Here is a 20,984-nt window from a genome sequence, read left to right as displayed (position 1 = left end):
GTTTCAGGCTTCCCTTGGTCTCATCATTGACTAAATGTTACTTTACCCCAGGGTTCTATCTTTACACTTCTTACTGCTAATGTCTATTGGTGACTTCCAAATGCTGGATCCATTCTACAGGCTCATGACCCTGAATCTCCATCTCCAGTATGATTTCTCCCAAGCTCTGTCTCCCAGGCTATCATTTCCAACTGTTATCTGAGCTTGGGTGCCTGGATATCAACCCTTCATGTCCAAAACTAGGTTCACTTTCTTTCCTATTTCTATCTGTATAAGCCAATGATTTTATCATCTAAACTTCTAATTTTAGCTTCCAAGCTAAAACACTCAATTGGAGCTTGGTTCTTCCCTCTCACTCATTTTCTGTTCCTGATGTCACCAGGATCTCTTATTTCTACCTCCATCATTGTGTCTCAAGGCTTCGCAGGTGGCACAGTGGTAAAGAATCGGTCTGACAAGCAGGAGACGGGGGTTAGATCTGTGGGTCAGGAAGATGTCCTGGAGAAGGAAACGGCAACCCACTCCTGGAAAATTCCATGGACAGAGGAGCTGGGCAGGCTACAGTCCATGCGGTCGCAAAGAGGAGGACATGACTGATCACGCACGCGCGTGCGCGCACACACACACACACACACACACACACACACACACTATGTCTCACCTGGCCTTTTCTCTCTGTTATCGTTGCCTTCATCATCACTTCTCTGGCTTACTGAAACCACCTCCTCTCTGAGACCTCGGCCTCAAGTCTCACCCGTCCCTAGTGGGTTGCCTTTCAAATGCTAAAAGCCTCTGTGCGACTCTGTTTGCTCCTTTGGGCAGTCACCAGGATGAGGAAGGGGTGAGGACCCAGGGGCAGCATGTCATGGGATCTGTCCAAAGTCCAGCTAGTGCTGGAGGACCATCACAGTCAATGGAGTCAATGGAATAGAACCAAATCTTGGCCATTCCTGAATGTCAGGCAAAGGACATTTGACTTTATTTAGTTGACCATGGAGAGTGAGAGCTAACTTTTGAAGAGAGATGTGATGTAATCAGAGGTATGCATTAAGAAGATTAACTTGGCAGTAGCTTATAGAAAAGATTATGTGGAAAATAGATTAGCAGGAAGGAGACCAATTAGACATACTTAGAAAAGGCTATGTGATTAGCAATGAAGGCTGAAATTCAGTTGGCAGCTGTGGAAACAGAAAGTGAGAAGTGGAGGAAATATTTTGGACACAGAAGTGCTGTTACTTTTAAATTTTGGTGCCAAGGAGGAGAAGAATTCAAATGTAACTCCAGAGGTCTAATCCTGACCAACGGAGAGCATAGTAATGTCACTTGGAGAAAGAGTAATGGGGGCAGGAAGAAGGTGGGCGGCAATGGGGATTGCGAAGTTCACATTTAGACATGTTGTTGGAGACTTGATTGGGATGCCCAGATAGACAAGCAGTTAGGGGACCGATGAGACAGGCCAGAAAGAACCAAGTTGGATGTTTCTACGAAGAGGTGATAGAGCAGCTGTGGACTAAAGGATCAAGGTAGACACAGCTGATAGGGTACCTCTGGGTTTTGTGATGACAAGAACCCTTGCAGTAAAGGCGGTATTGGAAGAGGGAAGTGGCAGGGAAACTAGACTGTCATCACCACCGTGCATGATGAGAAGGGAGAAGTGACTACCCTGTAGTGGTGGTGGGAACGGAAGGATGGGAGGGAGGTGTCACCTTGGCTGACATGACTTAGTTTTCAGGCACAAAGGAAGGAAAGAGGTGGGGAGAATGGGTGAAATACAATGAAGAGTAGGTCATGGATGATCTTAAAAGAAGACAAATCAAGATCAAGGTCAAAGTGGGAACATCAGTCTAGAAAGGTGAAAACTAGGAGGCTAATTAAAAAAAAAATAATGAACTCTGTTCTGAATGGGGAAATGGAAGCAGAAGGGTCACAGAATAGTTCACAAAAGAAACAAAGGCTGAGTGTTTAACCCAAATCTAAGAATATATAGGAAGGGCAACAAGGAATCAATGAGGCATGGGTATGGATACAAGAATAAGCAAGCTAAAATGAGGGTTACACAAGAATTAAATGAATTTTTTGAGGGCATGATCAAGGTAATTCTGTCACTTTTCCTGAAGCAAGCTTAGCTCATTGCCATCTTCCTCCAGTCAGATGGTGGGGGGACACCTGGATTGGGAAATGGCAGAAGATTGAGGATAAGAGGCATATAGGGTGCCTGGTGAGAGACACTGAAGTCTGATGGTGGGACACGGGCAGGCAAATCCCTAACAGGAGTAATGAGGACTCTAGGGTTTCTTGGTCAGATGGGGAAGTTGGTACCATGAAAGAAAGCTCAGAAGAAATGCAGTTTTGGGGAGAAACCAGATTTCAGTTACAATGAAGAGGTAGACAGAGCGCTGGGGACACCAGCTAAGGAAAGAGGGCAGTCTGGGCACAGGAGGACCGAAGTCTTCTGGAACTTAGGGGAAGGAATGGGCAGGGGAGTGATGTAAGTGGCAGTGAGCACAAGTGAACAGAAAAATGGAAAAGGGAGAGAAGAATGAGTCTGCACCCATAGGGACATAGAAGAACAAGCTGGTTTGTAGGTTAACCCCCTTTTTTTCCCACAGCAGGTCTAAAGGTCATGTCAACTGGAAAAATCAATCATACTTTTGCATCTTTAAGTGATGATGTAGATCGACCTGAGAATCCCTGCACTGTTACATTCTCTTGGTCCAGTGGTCCAGAATGTTCTCCTCTAGCACACTAAGAACCTTGTGTTTTTTGGAGTTTTTTTGGCCATGCCCCACCGATGTATGCAGGATCTTAGTTCCTGGACCAGAGATTGAACCCGTGCCCCCTGGAGTGGAAGGGTGGGGTCTTAACCACTGGATCATCAAGGAAGTCTATGGATCATGTTTTGAGAAAGCATGGTTGTTTTGGGGACACTGAACTTGCAAGGTCTCCCTGGCCTCTGCCTTTAGATATTCAGATGACTGCCCTTTCCATAAATGAGAACTTCAGCTTACTTGGCTGTTGTTCTGATTCACTGCCTTCTGTCTTTCCGTTAGAGAGCCCATCTTTCATCTCAGGTTCTAAATAGTGGAGAATCATCTCCCACTCCACTTTCGACACTCTGTTCCTCTGGCCTCCATCTGCTCAGCACTATCTGTTGCATCCACTCCTTCCTTCAAAACCAGTGAAACCGCACCAGCTCACCTACTGTTATTGACCTTATAAGAGGGGCTTTTGCTGAGATCAGTGAGTGTCTCCTGGTGGAGTCCAGCTGGCCTCTCCCTAGGGGGCATTTCCTGGGTGAATTTGCCAATTCACATGGGCTGATCAACATTCAAAGTCAACTGTGCAGTCTCAGAACCACTGTTTCATCTGCAATCTCAGAGATGGACTCTCACAACCACGCTCACAAATACTGAAGTATCAATAGGAATTCGATGTAGTGACATCCCATGAGATACTTAGAGCCACACAGGCCATAACAACAGATAATTTCTCTACCTTTCGGGGAATTCTTTATGACACCCTTTCCTAATCCAGGGCAAATCCTGTTCATAAAACTGTAAATCTTCAGTCCAACAACCAACATCTAACTTTCTCTTTATTTCCTTCCACTGCTAACCAGTCTTAAGGATAACTCCCATTTTCTTACTTTACATATGCTAGTAGAGTCCATTAGAGTACAGTCATGCCATGCTGGCCTCAGGTCCATCCTATCTCTTCCCCCAGATTCTTAATCTCATTGTTCATAAAGTTAAATATAGAGGATTACAAAGGAAATCAATGACATTGAAATGACATTTTAAACTATTTTTCAAATTGTGATACATGTGTATCTTTATTAACTACAAAATCTAGCATTGGGTCTAATAACTACCATAACTTCAAAGTAGTTATGAGTATCAGTCAGTCAATTCAGTCACTCAGTTGTGTCTGACTCTTTGCGACCCCATGGACTGCAGCATACCAGGCTTCCCTGTCCTTCCCTATCTCCTGGAGTTTACTCAAACTCATGTCCATTGAATCAGTGATGCCATCCAACCATCTCATCCTCTGTCATCCCCTTCTCCCGCCTTCAATCTTTCCCAGCATAAGGGTCTTTTCAAATGAGTCAGTTCTTGGGATTTTCCTGGTGGTCCAGGGTTTAAGACTTCACCTTCCAGTGCAGAGGGTGCAGGTTCGATCCCTGGTCGGGGATCTAAGATCCCACATGTCTCACGGCCAAAAAACCAAAAACATCAAATGAGTCAGTTCTTCGCATCAGGTGGCCAAAGTATTAGAGTTTCAGCTTCAGCATCAGTCCTTCCAATGAATATTCCAATAAATATTCCAATATTCCAATGAATATTCAGTACTGATTTCCTTCAGGATGGACTGGTTGGATTTCCCTGAAGTCCAAGGGACTCTCAAGAGTCTTCTCCAACACCACAGTTCAAAAGCACCAATTCTTCCACACTCACCTTTCTTTATGGTCCAACTCTCACATCCATACATGACTACTGGAAAAACCATAGCCTTGACTAGATGGACATTTGTTGGCAAAGTAATGAGCATAAAGACCATTTTAAAATATATCCACCAATTAGATGATTATGAAAATATCTGTGGTTTTTATTTGGGACAAAGTCATAGATACTGCTAATAACTATTTTGGTTTGTTGTCGACATTTATAAGGCTTCCCTAGTGGCTCAGATGGTAAAGAATCCACCTGCAATGCGAGAAACCTGGGTTCAGTCCCTGGGTTGGGAAGATCCTCTGGAGAAGGGCATGGCAACCCACTCCAGTATTCTTGCCTGGAGAATCCCATGGACAGAGGAGCCTGGCAGTCTACAGTCCATAGGGTTGCAAAGAGTTGGACATGATTGAAGTGACATAGCATGCACGCATCACAGGTTTTCTGAATTTTACTCACAGACACTAACAGTTTGCAGACCCCAGGTTAAGAATCTCTATTAAGATGACTTAGCACGGCTCTGCTTTTTTCCATTACAGGCTGATTTTATAACACATTTCTCATATCTCAACTTCTGAGTTTTTCAGGTGATTCCTTTCAGTCTATATATACTACCCACAGATATGTTCTCCATCTGTTTAAGAACATTGCTTTTTACATGTAAAAAGTACAAGATCACCATAAAAAACTGGAAACTGAAGTATCCAACAAGAGTTGAATGGACAAACACATTGTGGTATACCTATTCAAATGACTACTAATTATAAATTAATAGGAAAATTAATGAAACATGCAACAACATGGGTGAATATCCAAAGGATTTTATTAATAGAAATAAACCAGAATCAAAAGGCTACATACTGTATGATCCCATTTATACGGTTGCCTTTATGGGCAATGACAAAAGAAAAGACAAAGGAAAAGACTTTTTCTTTGTTTATTCAGAAATTTCCAGAGGAAAGACACAGTAGACAGGACAGAAGCATTCCGAGCACAAGAAAAGTGTACTCTGTCCTGAAGTAAAGAAATTTCTAGGCTCTCCCATTAGCTGGATGAAACAGTCTCAAAAAAATTAGTCACGTCCCTTTGCTCAAATTCCTTGTTTACTCAGTAACCATCTGACTATTAATTAAATTGGTATTATGGTTTTAAAATGAGTCTTTTATGATTTTCTTACCATTAACAAAATCCTCAGGGTTTAGTCACCTCAAGGGGAGCAGACAAAATTGAATTCTTTAGCCTGCAGTGATCCAGGGCCTCATGTCATTCCCTTCCAGCTCCCTTCCCCTGTGAGACCTAGTCCAAATACCTGGCCAACCAACTCTCTACTCGAGCTAAAGAGCTTACTCACAAGAATATTAGTGACCATTTCAGGTCAACAGATCACTGAAATGCAGTTGCCAGGCACCCTCAGAAAATAAATGAAGAAGAAAGAATTTGTGATTTGTAAAAAATTAATAAATAAGCTTGTCCATTAGAAGGGAGAGGACAGAAGAATCGTAAACAGAGAGCAGTCCTGAGTTGTTCATTAACTATCACATATGTCTGTAGTAAAAGGAGGAATAGGGTCATCAAATTGGTCTTTTCTACCTCAACTAAACATCTAGGTGAAGAGCTGATTCATTGGAAATGAATCCCAGCTGATGCTGGAAAAGTTGGGGGCAAGAGGAGAAGGAAGCAACAGAAGATGAGATGGTTAGATGGCATCTCTGACTCAATGGACATGAGTTTGAGCAAACTCCAGGAGATAGGGAAGGACAGGCAAGCCTGGTATGCTGCAGTCCATGGGGTCGTGAAGGGTTGGACACGAATTAGTGACTGAACAACAAACATCTAGGCATCAGCCCCATGCTCAGAATGTGAAGAAAAACAGTACATGGCTAACACAAGACATACATTATGGTGGAAGTGTTCTACTAATGCACTTTTGTTTTCTGGCACTGGCTCCTTTGGCTGCTAATATTCCCTCTAGAAAGCACAGTTGCTACAGCAACCACTTAGGACTCCAGGAACATGGTGACCCTTGGCCTTAATTCTTCTCTCCTGATGGACCCCACGTAACCATCTTTCTAAAAGAGCTTTCACAAACTCAAATAAACACGGAAAGGCAGGCCCGCTTATCTTTGGGAGTTTGTGTTTATCCTTATAACCCTGTTTCATCAGAAATTGCCTCTTAGGCAAGAAACACTGGAGTTCTCTTTTATTTGGCATTGCCATTTGCTGTGTACAAACTTGAGCGAATGCAGTTCCACTCGCTTCATTTCCTCCTTCCTCCTCAGCCTTGCTCTTCTCTCACCAAAAATGCTGTTAGCTTATTCTCCTGGGACTCTGTTACTTTTAATTCACATTATTTACATTTGCTCTTTAGGTCTCTGCCAGAATTTTCTCCTCTTTTTGTGTTAAAAATCATCTCCATCTCTGTAAGTTTATGGGTGATTCTACAAGCAGATTCAAGATGCTCCCTGTGGTTTCAGTTCCCTCTTCTTCCTTGTGTTGCTCAAATTCAAAATTTATTAATGGTTTCCAAGTCAACGGTAGTTTAGCAGGCAAGCAAGTCAAAGCAGCCAAGAGCATGAGACTTGGAGGGTGTGCTGCTGCAACAAATTATAGAATCAACTAGTAGGTGATGTAAATGGATGGTATGGGGGGTGGAACTAACACGAGGAGACAGATCAGACATGAATATAGGTTCCTGTATTTAGGTTAAAATTCACAAATGGTAACCACAGTAAGATATTGCCTCATACCTGATAGAATGGCTATCATAAAGAAGATGTGTGTGCGTGCTCAGTCATTCAGTGATGTTTGACTCTTTGAGACCCCATGGACTGTGTAGCCTGTCAGACTCTTCTGTCTATGGAATTTTTAAATGAAAATACTGGAGTGTGTTGTCATTTCCTCCTCCAAGGGATCTTCCCAGGGATCAAACCTATGTCTCCTGCATCTCTTGCATTGGCAGGTGGATTCTTTACCCCTGAGCCACCTGAGAAGCCCCATAAGGACGACAGGAGATAAATAGCTAGCCAGGATGTAAAGAAAAGGAAAACTTTGGGTGCTGCTGATGGAATGTAAATTGGTACAGCAACTATTGAAAACAGCATGGAGGTTCCTCAAAAAACTAAAAATAGATCTAGCATACAATCCAGAAACCTCACTTCTCAGTATATATCCAAGGACATGAAAAAAGGATCTTGAGGTATGTATACTCCCGTGTTCATTTCAGCATTATTCACAACAGGCAAGATATGGAAACCACTCAATATCTGTCTATGAATGGATGGATAAATAAGGTGTGGCATGTGTATATACAATGACATGTAATCCAGCCATGAGAAGGAAGGGAAAAAATGCCATTTACAACAACATGCATAGACCTTGAGGGCATTATGTTAACTGAGATAAGCCAAACAGAGAAAGTCAAACATTGTCTGATCTGACCCACGTGTGGAGTATAAAAAAGTTGAACTCAGAAACAGAGAGTAGAAAAGTGATTGCCAGGAGCTGGAGGGGTGGAGGAAATAGAAAGGGTTTGGTAAAAGGGTACAAGCTTCCAGCTGTAAGATAAATAAGGTCTGAAGACCTGATGTAAAACACGGTGACTAAAGTTCATAATGAGCATCCCAGGTGGCACTAGCAGTAAAGAATCTGCCCACCAATTCAAGAGATGCAGCAGACTGGGGTTCGATCCTGGGCTGGGAAGACCCCTTGGAGTAGGGAATGGCAAACCGCTCCAGTATTCTTGCCTGGAAAATTCCATAGACAGAGAACCCTGGCCAGCCACAGTCCACGGGGTCACAAAGTCAGACAGGATTGAGTACTGAGCACACAGGGCCAAGTTGATAACACTGTATTATATAATTGAAAATTGCTAAGAGAGTAGCACATAAATGCTCTCACTAAAAAAGAAAAATTACAAAAATACGTGAGGTGATGGATGTTCACTAATTAGATGGTGGGAATCCCTTCACAATGTATCCATATACTAAATCACCACAACATACACTTTAAATATCTTCCAACTTCATTTGTCCACTACACCTCAACAAAGGTAAAAACCAAATAAGATTCATAAATGACAAAAGCACAGATGATGGATGATACATGGTGATTTTACACCATTTGACCAAGTGGTCAAAATGGGTAGTGTTAGGATGGGGATGCATCATTCACAGTAGTTGTTGTTGTGGAAGTCGTATCTGACTCTTTGCGACGCCATGGACTGCAGCACACCAGGCTTCCTTGTCCCTCAGTACCTCCTGGAATTTGCTCAAACTCATGTCCATTGAGTCAGTGATGCCATCCAACCATCTCATCCTCTGTTACCCACTTCTCCTCCTGCCTTCAATCTTTACCAGCATCAGGGTCTTTTCCAATGAGTTGACTCTTCACATCAGGTGTCCAAAGTACTGGAGCTTCAGCTTCAGCATCAGCCCTTCCAATGAATATTCAGAGTTGATTTTCTTTAGGGTTGACTGGTTTAATCTCCTTGCAGTCCAAGGGACTCTCACAAGTCTACTTCAGCACCACAATTCAAAAGCATCAATTTTTCGGCGCTCAGCTTTCTTCACAGTCCAACTCTCACATCCATACATGACCACTGGAAAAACCATAGCCTTGACCAGACCATAGCTCTGACTAAAAGAAGGTTACAGTCTCAAAGTCCTGCACAGTGGCCTGATTCCAGCTGGAGTATGTATCCAGTTCAGAGGGCCCTGTTTGAAAAGAAGCCCTGGCCACCAATTCGAATATATCAGAGGAGGAAGTTCTGGATAGTGAGGATTCTGGGAAGTACGTCTGAAAAGGAATTGTTCAGAGAAGTGGGACTATTTGGCAAATAGAAAATAAGCTTGTCACTCACCTCTCAAGTGGCTGTTAGAAGACCAGCAGTTTCAAACTCAAATTTCCAAGAGGCCAGGCAGGAACATAGATGAGAGAAACAGAACATGTGTAAGGAGAGAAAAATGCTCAAGCGTGAGAATGTCACTAGAGATGTTCGGTAGGCTTGGGGTGGAAGGAGAGGCCTGGGAATTGTAGAATGAGAGCCTGATGATTATCATCAGGTGGGCAAACAGGCCTAATGCTACATTCTTCTCTGATTTCCCAAGAGAAGCCAGAAATCCACATTTTTATGCAATGTCTCAATTTTAACAACTGTTTCAAAATTTTTTAAAGACACATTCCTCAGGCCAAACAGAATGTGTCAATGGGCTGGAGGTAGCCTAGGGTTGCCAGTTCACAATGTCTAGGTTTTAACATTTCTAGGAGATATTTCTAGGCTTTAACAGAAACAGCACTAAGGTGCATTGAAGGAAGATTGACTTGGGATGTGAGAGCATATTCAAATGTTTAATACCCATAGTCAAAAAACAGACTCCCCATCCAAGTTCTGAGCATTGAGAAATAGTCCAGAGAATATTAGTTGACAATATATGAAAGATATAAGAGAAAGGATTTTCTCCTTAGCAGAGATGTTGAACTCTTTTTGTATACTATAACCATACTTTATAACAGAATGAGGCTAACAGTTTACTAGGAGCTTTTGTATTATCTCATGTAAAAAGTTACTAGTTCTTTGAAGTAGAAAAGTGGGTATCTCACGAAATTCCCTTGCTGCCCAGTGGTTAGGACTTAGCACTTTCATTGCCAAGACCCAGATTTAGTCTCTGGTCAGGGGACTGATGCTAAAGCTGAAACTCCAGTACTTTGGCCACCTGATGCGAAGAGCTGACTCATTGGAAAAGACCCTGATGCTGGGAAAGATTGAGGGCAGGAGGAGAAGGGGATGAGAGAGGATGAGATGGTTGGATGGCATCATCAACTTGATGGACATGGGTTTGGGTGGACTCCGGGAGTTGGTGATGGACAGGGAGGCCTGGTGTGCTGCGGTTCATGGGGTCGCAAAGAGTTGGACATGACTGAACAACTGAACGAACTAAACAGGGAACTAAGATTCCACAAACTGTGAGGAGTGGCCAAAAAAAAAGTAGGTATTTCTGTTTTACAAATGTGTAAGTATCTGAGTATCTGAGATATTAAATAATTCAGAGAAGGTAATCCTAGAAACTGGACTGAGATTTAGGACTCAGGTCATTGAACTTCAAATTCAAAACTCTTCAAATTCAAACTCCTTTGCTATTTCAGGGTCAGACTCTAAGCCCATGAGATTCCATTTCTAGCTATGCTCTAAACTGGATTTGTTTGTTGCTTTCCTGGGTCAACCAACTCCCCTGCACATTTCCATATTCCTGGAATGCCTTCCTGTACCTTCTACCACTTTCTAAAAGCTCTTCATGATCTTTTGTGTAGTTTCTTCCAAGCTGTCAACTAGGGGAATCCTCCCCCAACTCTCAAGCTTGAAACTCAAGTAGCCCTTGACATGTGGTTGTCCAAAATGGTTGTCCATCTTCTCTGCATCTTATCCATATATGTCTCTATCAGGACAAAACCTGTCTCAATCCATGAACAATGCCACATCTATATAGGTGCACACACATGCACACAAGAGCCAGTACTTGATCAATGAATCATCAAATGAGTATAAATGCTGGACTTGGAAGTTGGTCAAGAGAAAAAAATTCTGTTGTCAATGATGGCTTTTATTTCTCACGGTCATTTCTATTTCCATCCAGAAATTTTGATTCTGACAAAAGTCAGGTGGAGAAACTTGTTTCCGCACATACAGTACAGGAGAGGCCATAAAAAAAATCTCTGGCTCTCTGTATTTCAGCTCTTGGATGACAGTTTTAAATGTGCCATTAAAAAAAATAAATAAACGTGCCATTATTCCTTGGGTCGAGAATCTTTTCTCAAAAGAATACAAAAATTGTGAAGAAATTGCTGACTAAGCCAAACTTCCAAATGACTTTCAGTTCGGCTGAAACATGGGTTTTTAAAATGTAAGCACTGCCAAAGGTTTCTCCTTGTTGACTCATAGACATAGATCAAGTGTAATGATGTTTTCTGGTGCACTGTATTTAAGTCTGTGCAGTCAAACGTCATGGGGCTTCCCAGGTGGCTCAGTGGTAAAGAATCCGTCTGCCAATGCAGGAGGCGCGGGTTCGATCCCTGGGTTGGGAAGATCCCCTGGAGGAGGAAATGGCAACCTGCTCCAGTATTCTTGCCTGGAAAATTCCATGGACAGAGGAGGCTGGTGGGCTACAGTCTATGGGGTCACGAGGAGTCAGACACGACTGAGCACAGCCAAATGTCATTCCATGTGAAATAAATTATCACGACTTGCATTGATCATTTAAAATAAATGATAAAATGTGTAGAAAGTGGAAAAACATGCATAGAAATACTATGGGAGAAAAAACATTCCAAGAATGTTACTGCATCCAGCCATTTGTTTTGTTTTGATGGTTTTGTTTTGGTGATTTAGCTGGTCAAATGACCTGTTAAGAATATTTCCATAAAGGCTTTTTTTTTTTAAAGGAATATTTCATAGAGCTAATGTTCTGATGCTCTAATCTCTCTAGGCAAGGTTCATATTTGTGTGGGTTACTTATTCTCCCTTTGTTGACTAAGTCAATAATCAGAATCAGCAGGTTTGGAGTCCGGTTGGCAGGGATCAGCAGCTTGGCTGGGGTGAAGTGAGTATAAAAGCCTGGAGCTGGGGGCAGTCTGCTCAGGGACCCAGCAGTTTTTGGCAGGATGGCTTCCCTCCGTCTGTTCCTCCTTTGCCTCGCTGGACTGGTGTTCGTGTCTGAGGCTGGTCCTCCGGTGAGTGTCTGGCTCTCTGATGTTCTTTCATCTGTCTCCTATGGATGAAGTACAAGTGACTTCTTCCTGCTTTGCAAACCAGCTTTTGTTACTGGGGCCAGGGCAGCCGGCATCTATTTTTAAATGTCATTGATCCAAACTTGAAAAAGAATGAAGTTCTGCAGAGCTTACTAAACTGGGGCTCGGATCCTGAGGTCCCTCCTCTATGACTTTGCAGCAGTGCCTCGGTTCCTTCAGATAAATGGTAGAAATAAAGATCCAATATTCTGGAAGCTGTGACTACTGAGTTTTCAGAAGCTTGACCTTTGATAAAGCTGATTTTCCTTTAGCTAATCAAAAAGTATGTACCAATTAATTCTTCAAAGGCTTGGTGCACAAACTTCTAGTCCAATATTTAATTCTTAAATCCCCTAGTATAGTGGTCCCCAGCATTTTTGGCACCAGGGACTGGTTTCATGGAAAACAATTTTTCTACAGACTGGAAGGTGGGGGGTGGGGAGTGGTTGGGGGATGATTTCAGAGTATTATATTTATCATGCACTTTATTTCTATCATTATGACATCAGCTCCACCTCAGATCATCAGGCATTAGATCCCAGAAGTTGGGGATGCTTGGCTTAGAAGAATAAAACTATTAAAAGGATCATAAAATCACCTGACTTTATTTTACAGCAACTAGTAAGAAGGAAATGCTACACCAACAGCTGAGTAAAATGTTCTCAGGAAAAGCTATTTGGTCCTGTGCTATACTTAGTCATGCAGTTTTGTCTGATTCTTTGTGACCCCATGGACCATAGCCCACTAGGCTCCTCTGTCCATGGGATTCTCCAGGCAAGAATACTGGAGTGGGTTGCCATGCCCTCCTCCAGGGGATCTTCCCAACTCAGGGATTGAACCCAGGTCTCCTGCACTACAGCTAGATTCTTTACCATCTGAGCCATCAGGGAAGCCCCTATTTGGTTCTGTGGCATATTATATCTTTGCAGTAACTCCACTCAGATGAGGAGGCTTAACAAAGCCACTCTTCTCAAAGGGGCCATTATCTCCCTTCAAGTTCATAATACACACCCCCACTGGAGCACAGCGTGTCCGGAGGCAGAAACTATTCTTTCTTTGGAGACAATTGTGTCTGTGTTACACTGAGTAAGGGAAGTTAATTAACCGTCCATCCATCTGTTGCTGAAAATGGGGTTCTTCATCCCTCCTGCCTTGTTCCTGGTCTCACACCACAAAGATGCAGCCTGTGACTCTGACCAGCTTTGTTGACTTGTCACCTGTCTTCTCTCCACCCAGGGCGCTGGTGAACCCAAGTGTCCTCTGATGGTCAAGGTCCTGGATGCCGTCCGGGGCAGTCCTGCTGCGAACGTGGGTGTGAAGGTGTTCAAGAAGGCTGCTGACGAGACCTGGGAGCCATTTGCCTCGGGGTGAGCTGCCTGGAGCTCCCAGACGTGGGGCTTGGGTTATATCTTTCTGATCCCCCATCACTTGTTGGTATGCCTTCACATAACCCCTCAACCTGAGAGTCCTTGTCTTGCGATATTAGGAAACATGTAGAATTTGTGTTAATATATTAATGGAAGGAAAGGAATTGAGGGGCAGCACGGACTAGGCAGATGGCTGTAGTTCATCTGGATCACACTGTTACCTAAAGCGGGACCCCATCTAGGGCCCGAGAGTGGGCTCCTGTCTAACCCTTGGAAATGCACTGTCAGAGGAGATACGTGTGCTGACAAAGCAAGATTTATTGGGAAGAGACACCCGAGTGGAGGGCGGCAGGGGGAGGAGCCCAGGAGGGCCCCTCTTACTCCTGGCTCGCAGCCTCAGGGTTTATGGAGGTGGGCTGGGCTTCCTCGGTGGTCTCCGGCCAATCATTTTGTTTGTGTTCATATTTGGTCTGACTCGGGGTCCCACCTGGTGGCAAGCACACCTCTCAGCCAAGATGGATTCCAGCCCAAGGGTTTCTGGGAGGTTGGCAGGACACATGGTCTGGCATCTCCTCCCTCCTTTTGACCCCTCCTGAATTCTCCTGGTTAGTTTTTGGCAGCAGCTCCGGGTTGCTTATCAGGACCTCCTGTTGTGAGACGGCTCAGGCAAGCAGTTATTACTGTGCCCTGGCCAATGCAGGGGGGTTCAGCCAAAGTGTCCCTCGTAACACCATTCACTAAGGGGACCAGCAGGTAGACTGAAAATGTGGGCAGAGGGAACGTGGGCCCTGAGAAGGATGCCCTCTTGCCTGGCCCAGCTGGGAGGGACCAGAACCCTGAACAGCTTACCATCCCCCCACTCCAGTTCACCACCTTCTGAGGTCACAAACCACTAGAAAAGGGCGATGAAAACTGTGAATTCCATGCCAAGAAAAATGCACATATACACACGCCTACAAAAATGTGTATTTAATTTCAGGAGCTCCAGGTTCCTAGATGCCTTCACATATCACTCAAGCTGAGAGTCCTTGATTTGTGCTATTAGGAAAGATGTAGAATTTATGTTCATATATTAATGAAAGAAAAGGAATTGAGGGATAGCACAGACTAGGCAGCTGTCTGTAGTTTATCTGGATCATCCCGAGTCCAGGGCTGTGGTCCAGCAAAGCCTAGTGGAGCATCTACTCTGTGAGGCTGGGATTACCAAGCTCCATAAGAAAGGACACAGAAGAGAAAGGGACATGACATCAAGTACAGACCCAGACCAGCCTGGCATCCGCCCCACCAGGAGCCCAAATGATTTCTCCCCTTCGTTGGCTGCTTTAGAACTTTCATAGCGTTTCTCCATCTCTACTAGTAACTGTTCCAAAGAAAATACATACTAGTAAACCTAAACCAACTAACTAAAAGAATGAACAATTAAGAAACCCTCAGTACCAAGCAATACTGCTAAGTGTTTATGTCTCCCAGTAAGAGAGTGTCTGTGGGTTCTAACTGAATCCCAAGAATCACACAATGACGCTTCATCCATCACTGAATGCTGAGTCACTTCAGTTGTGTCTGACTCTTCATGACCCTATGGACCATAGCCCACCAGGCTTTTCAGTCCATGGGATTCTCCAGGCAAGAATACTGGAGTGGGTTGCCATGCCCTCCTCCAGGGGATCTTCCCAACCCAGGGATCGAACCCATGTCTCTTATGTCTTCTGTATTGGCAGGCTGATTCTTTCCCACCAACTAACTAAAAGAATGAGCAACCAAGAAATCCTCAGCACCAAGCAATACTTCTGTGTTTACGTTTCCCAGGAAGAGATTTTCTGTGGGTTTTAATTGAACCCCAAGAATCACATGATGATTCTTCATCCATCACTGGAAAGACCATTTCCTTTGGTGTGGTTTCAACTGAGTTTCTATTTGTTAATTCACTTATGTTTCTATAAAATGCCAAGCACACCATGGAAAGTAGTTAAGAGGATATTCTAAGCATGAGATAAAATGGATGCCATAAGCATTCAGATGTTTGTGGGAATTTTTTTTTTCTGATGACAAAAAAGGGAAAATCAATGTTTTCTTCCTGGCAAAGAAAAAAGGTGGGAGAGTAATGAACAGAGCCATTCTGTTTTAGTCTGTCTTAGTTTTTGCTGTCTAATTGAGAATGATTTCTAACACCAGCCATCAAGCAGGTTGTCATTTTAGTTGCTAAGTCGGGTCTGACTCTTTGCGACCCCCTGTACTGTGTAGCCCACCAGGCTCTCCTGTCCACGGGATTTCCGAGGCAAGAATACTGGAGTATTTTCTTCTCCAGGGGGTCTTTCCAACCCAGGGGTAGAACCCACGCCTCCTGCATTGGCAGGTAGATTCTTTACCACTGAGCCATCAGGGAAGCCTATCAAGTGAGTACTGACACAGAAATAGAAGTTGCTTAGTTTAAAAAGAAAAATCAAATACTAATTTGTTGATGGCTCAGAGCTGCCAAGGAGCTTAATTATGTAAACAACGAAAGAGTCAGATGCAGGTTTCTCCTTGTACTCTGGGGTTCCCACTGTGTGCACGGGTGATACCACCTCTGGAAGACACTCTCACATCACAGGGGAGAGGAGCGAGGCCCTGGGGTCGAAGGCACCGCAGTCAGAGCAGCTCACGGCCACTTCCAGGGCACTCACGAAACTTCACCCAGACACCAACGGTTAGTTGCAAAGTCTCTTTTTGAAGTGAAAGCTCATAAGAGAAAAAAAATCTACAATGAGCTTTTGGAAACATTCCTGATAAGTTTTCTGTTAGTTAATTTTAGACAGTCACTAGAATTTCCCCTATCCTGACCTAATTGAGGGGAGAAGAAAAAAAAATATATATATATATATCTTCACATGGGTTGGTAAGATCCCCTGGAGAAGGGAATGGTTACCCTCTGCAGTATTCTTGGACTTCCCTGGTGGCTCAGATGGTCAAGAATCTGCCTGCAAGGCAGGAGACTCAGGATCAATCCCTGGGTCAGGAAGATCCCCTGCAGAAGGAAATGGTTACACACTCCAGTATTCTGGCCTGGAGAATTGCATGAACAGAGGAGCCTAAGTGGGCTACAATCCATGGGGTCACAAAGACTCAGACACAGCTAAGTGACTAACACACACACGCCCATACATAAACTGTATATGTGAGTGTGTGCGTGTGTATGTCTAGGTTTGTGTGTCTGTGTGTGGTGTCACCTTGCCATGGCATTTATTCCCTCAATGCCTAACTTAACCTGGACTTTTGCACCTTTTAGGAAAACCGCTGAATCTGGAGAGCTCCACAGGCTCACCACAGAGGACAAATTTGTAGAAGGACTATACAAAGTGGAATTAGACACCAAATCCTACTGGAAGTCACTTGGCATTACCCCATTCCATGAATATGCAGAGGTGAGTGTAAGGATGCTAGCATTGTTTTTTATTTTTTGTCTGTTTGTTTGCAATCCCAGGAAATGTGCTGCTTGTGCTTTGCACACCACAGAAAAGTCAGAAAGAAAATATCAGATTAGTACAGCGCTTTTCCCATTTCTCCAATCAGAAATCCACAAAACTCTGAAAAGCAAACTTCTTCTCTGTTTGACGATAATTCATTCAATAACAGGACCTGAACTTACGAGATGTTCCTGAGAGATTTCATTCCTTCCCCTGAATGTGATTATTTGTCTGCTGAAAAAATAGTAATAGATTGGATTATTAGGCAATGCTTCAGACCCAATTTAAGGTATTCTACAACAAAAATTAGATGCATCATTTTACTTCTCTAAAATCTGACAACTTTTTCATTCCAGAACTCATCTGGCTTCCAGAGGTTTAGATCATTGAATTTGGACAGTATATACAGAAACAGTAAATTCAAAATAATAATAGCAACACAACAGATGAAACTTATCAAGCATACACTACTACCACTTTCTATATTTAACCTATTTGATCTTTGTAAACAACCCCTTGCAGGCATTCCTATTATTATCCCCATTTTACAGGTGAAGAAAGTGAGGCACAGGGAAGTTAAATAACTTGTCGAGGTCATGGGGCCAGTCACAGGAGGAACAGTAATATTGGCCACCAGGGTCAGGCTGAGTTTAGCCTCGGGTGTGCTTCAGCTTTCTTCCTCTGAGAAGTTGAGCTAATAACAATAATAATAAAGACACAATCGTAACCCCTGGTTCATACTCTATTCCTCTGCCAATGAGGCAGTGGGAACCTCAAAGTTATCCCTAAGTCTTCCTTGTCTATAATTCCTCAAGTCATGTAAAACAGATGGCTGCCATGGAAATAGAATCCAGACATGCTGGTCAGAGTTAAAGATCAACTAATTGCATCAAAAATAGCTCGGCATGAAAGGGAACCATTCTCTCTGACTTAGTCATGGATGAGACTTTTCGTTGACATAAAACGGTTCTTTTAGTAGACAGCGTTGCCAGGGAAACCTTAGGGTTGTTTGATTCCTGGGGCCCACAGGTCACCGAGGGAGCCCTATCTACCCAGACACATGTCTCTGGCTACTTCTCAGCCAGGCAACAAGATGCGGAGCTCCTGTCTTGGCTGGGTTTCAGGGTTTAGATGTTGCCCCGCACAAGACATTTGCCCCTAGAGTCGTAGGCCCCAACCTGGAGCACCAGACCAACCCCCTGTTATCCTTATCCCCCCTGGTCTCAGCCTGATGAGACCATCTGAGACGACTTCATGCTGTCCTGCCCATAATGTGCTATTCCCGTCCAGCAGATGCTAGCTTCCTAGCCTGCTCTTCACTTTCAGTTTTCATTCAACAAACATTTGAAAAATGAAAATCTGCTCTTGTTGAGAAGTCTGCTAGAAGCTAGAGATTCAGAAGTGAAAACACATCCCTGCCCTTGGGATGGAGGGAAAGTGACTGATGTAAGTAAGACATTGTAGGCAGGACCATGAGCCCAACTTGGAGCCTGAAGGCGTACGGGGAAGGAGGGAGAGCGTGAGGAGTCATACCCAAGTCCCAGTGCCCCACTTGGTTGACTGCGGTGCATGGTGGGTTCAACTACAAGTTCCTCTTCTGTCAGCTTCTGAGGAGGACCTTCCATAACACTGCCATCCTTCAGCATTAGTCACCTTCGCCTTGGCCAACGACCCAGGCAGCCACATTAGACTTAACAAGACAAGAAATTTCCTTTGTTCCGAGAGGAACTATTAGTCCTCTCGACCTCATGGATTTCTGAATGCAGATCATGCCATTTGCAATTTTTAGGAAGAATCAAATAAGTCTGGAGGCCAATGTCAATACAAGAGATCAGAAATTCTCCTGACCTGCTTCCAGAGACTTGGCCTTTAAGGAATGCCCTTTCTCCTGCAGATAGATTCTTTCTGTTTGTTTCAGATTGTAAACTTTCTATTTTGTATTGGGGTATAGCCAATTAACAATGTTGTGATAGTTTCAGGTAACAGCGAAGGGACTCAGCCACACATATACATGTATCCATTCTCCCCCAACCCCTTTCCCATCCAGGCTGGCACATGACATTGAATAGAGTTCCATGTGCTATACAATAGGTCCTTGTTGGTTACCCATTTTCAATATAGCAGTGTGTACATGACCTTCCCAAACTCCCCAACTATGCCTCCCACCCCGGCAACCAAGTTTGTTTTCTAATTCTGTGGGTCCCTTTCTCTTTTGTACGTCAGTTCATTTGTATCATTTCTTTTTAGATTCCACATTTAAGGGATGTCATACAATATTTCTCCTTCTTGCAGAGACTCTTAAGTGATTCTCACCTCCTCCTGCTCGGATGATATTTTTGTTTTCAGTACAGTTTAATTGGATCTTTTTTCCTCCCATCCCCAAGTCATCAAGGTTTCCTTTGTCCATATTTAAAATAAAAGGTGTTTATACAGGGTGTATTCAAATTTCAACCCAGGATCTCTGTATAAAATAAGTAAAACTAAGGCTTGCTGCCTTCCATCTCCCTTCTGAACCAAGTTATCTCAACTTGCCTCACTCGGGGCACCTAGACTATTCCACCACTTGGAGTCTCAGCTCTATGAAATTTTCCTGAAGTATATAACTAATGGGAACCATGCTCTCATAGACAATTTGCCCAGTTCCAAAGCTTAAAAGAGCCCCAAAACATGTGCATTGCAGAATTCCAACATGATCTTCCATACTCTGCTTGCACTGTAAATAGAACCCTCCAAAGCTTTGACTCCATATTGCATTGCATGTTATATACACAAAATACACTAATTCTTCTGCATGTTGGGAGATGCAAAGGAATGGTGGGGAAAAAAGTGTCTCGAGTTTGGAGACAGGTGGCTTAATTCCTAGATTGGTTCTGTCACTTCATGAACATGGGCCAAACACCCTAACTCAGAGGTCTGGTTCACTTGTCTGTGAAATGGGAAGAATGCTCCTTTCCAGCATCAAAATTCTAGGGTCTTTAAGTCTGCGGTGGGCTTGGCAACCATCATTCTCAGGCTTTTGGGTCACTAATGCCAGTTTCTACATTTTCTCTTCCTTTTTCCAAAACCAAGAACATGAGGCACAAGCAATTAGGAGCTCTGTGATTTCCCTCAGTCAGGTTAGAACCACCCTGATTATCAGTGTGAATTTTGCCCCCTCAAAGAGAGACCTGACTATATGGGTGGGTGGTGGGGAGTGAAGAATCTTATTGAAAGGGCTGTGCAAAGTTCTGATAGCTTAGTTGGCCAGTATATTTGGAATTTTGCATTTTGCAGTCACTGTTCCAGAAAACAAGAAAATAAAAATAATATCTTTGGCACTGTACTTCCTGTGGTCTCTGAATGATTCACAGTTGGGTGCTCTGCTGTCTGTGTTCCCTGCAGGTGGTGTTCACAGCCAACGACTCTGGCCTCCGCCACTACACCATCGCCGCCCTGCTCAGCCCCTACTCATACTCCACCACCGCCCTGGTCAGCAGTCCCAAGGAGTGAGGGCGCCTGCCTCGGTGGACTTGAAGGACGAAGGACAGGATTTCGTGTCACCAAGAGTATTCCATTTTTATTAAAGCAGTGTTTTCACTTTATAAGCTATGTTAGAAACTGGGCAGAAACAATAAAACGTGCCTATTAAAGCACTTCCCATTTCATTTGTACTTGCTTTTTTTGATTCCCTTGTCATCCTCTCAAAAAAAAAAAAGAATCTAAACTTGACAGAGGTGCAAAAGAACTAAAAGAAACGCCTCCGGACGCGCTCTGGGGAACTCCAAATTTCCACTGTTTTTCAAGCTAAGCACATATTCATTCTGATTGGTGGCTATTCAAAACACACATTCTGAAAATGAGAAAGCTATCTTTGCCTCTCACCTTTGGTGAATAGCAAAAAGCGAATCCTAAAGCCCTCTTCTTTATTCTGTGCATTTCCTTTAAGGGCTTTACTGATCTCAAGAGTA

At 43.5% G+C, this 20,984-nt stretch overlaps 1 protein-coding gene across 1 annotated transcript; it reads left to right on the top strand.

Annotated features, from left to right (window-relative positions):
• The first annotated feature begins 12,015 nt into the window (after positions 1-12,015).
• On the top strand, positions 12,016-20,671 carry TTR (transthyretin). Its single transcript, XM_065935132.1, has 4 exons — positions 12,016-12,170; positions 13,464-13,594; positions 16,860-16,995; positions 20,419-20,671. Exons 1-4 carry the CDS (start codon positions 12,102-12,104, stop codon positions 20,524-20,526), a joined length of 444 nt encoding a protein of 147 aa, XP_065791204.1. The 5' UTR covers positions 12,016-12,101; the 3' UTR covers positions 20,527-20,671.
• Positions 20,672-20,984: the final 313 nt, after the last annotated feature.

This window comes from Muntiacus reevesi, chromosome 4 (assembly GCF_963930625.1).
Source record: "Muntiacus reevesi chromosome 4, mMunRee1.1, whole genome shotgun sequence".
Taxonomy (NCBI): Eukaryota; Metazoa; Chordata; class Mammalia; order Artiodactyla; family Cervidae; genus Muntiacus; species Muntiacus reevesi.
Note: the sequence above shows the minus strand (reverse complement) of the source record. Positions and strands in the feature narration are given on the sequence as shown.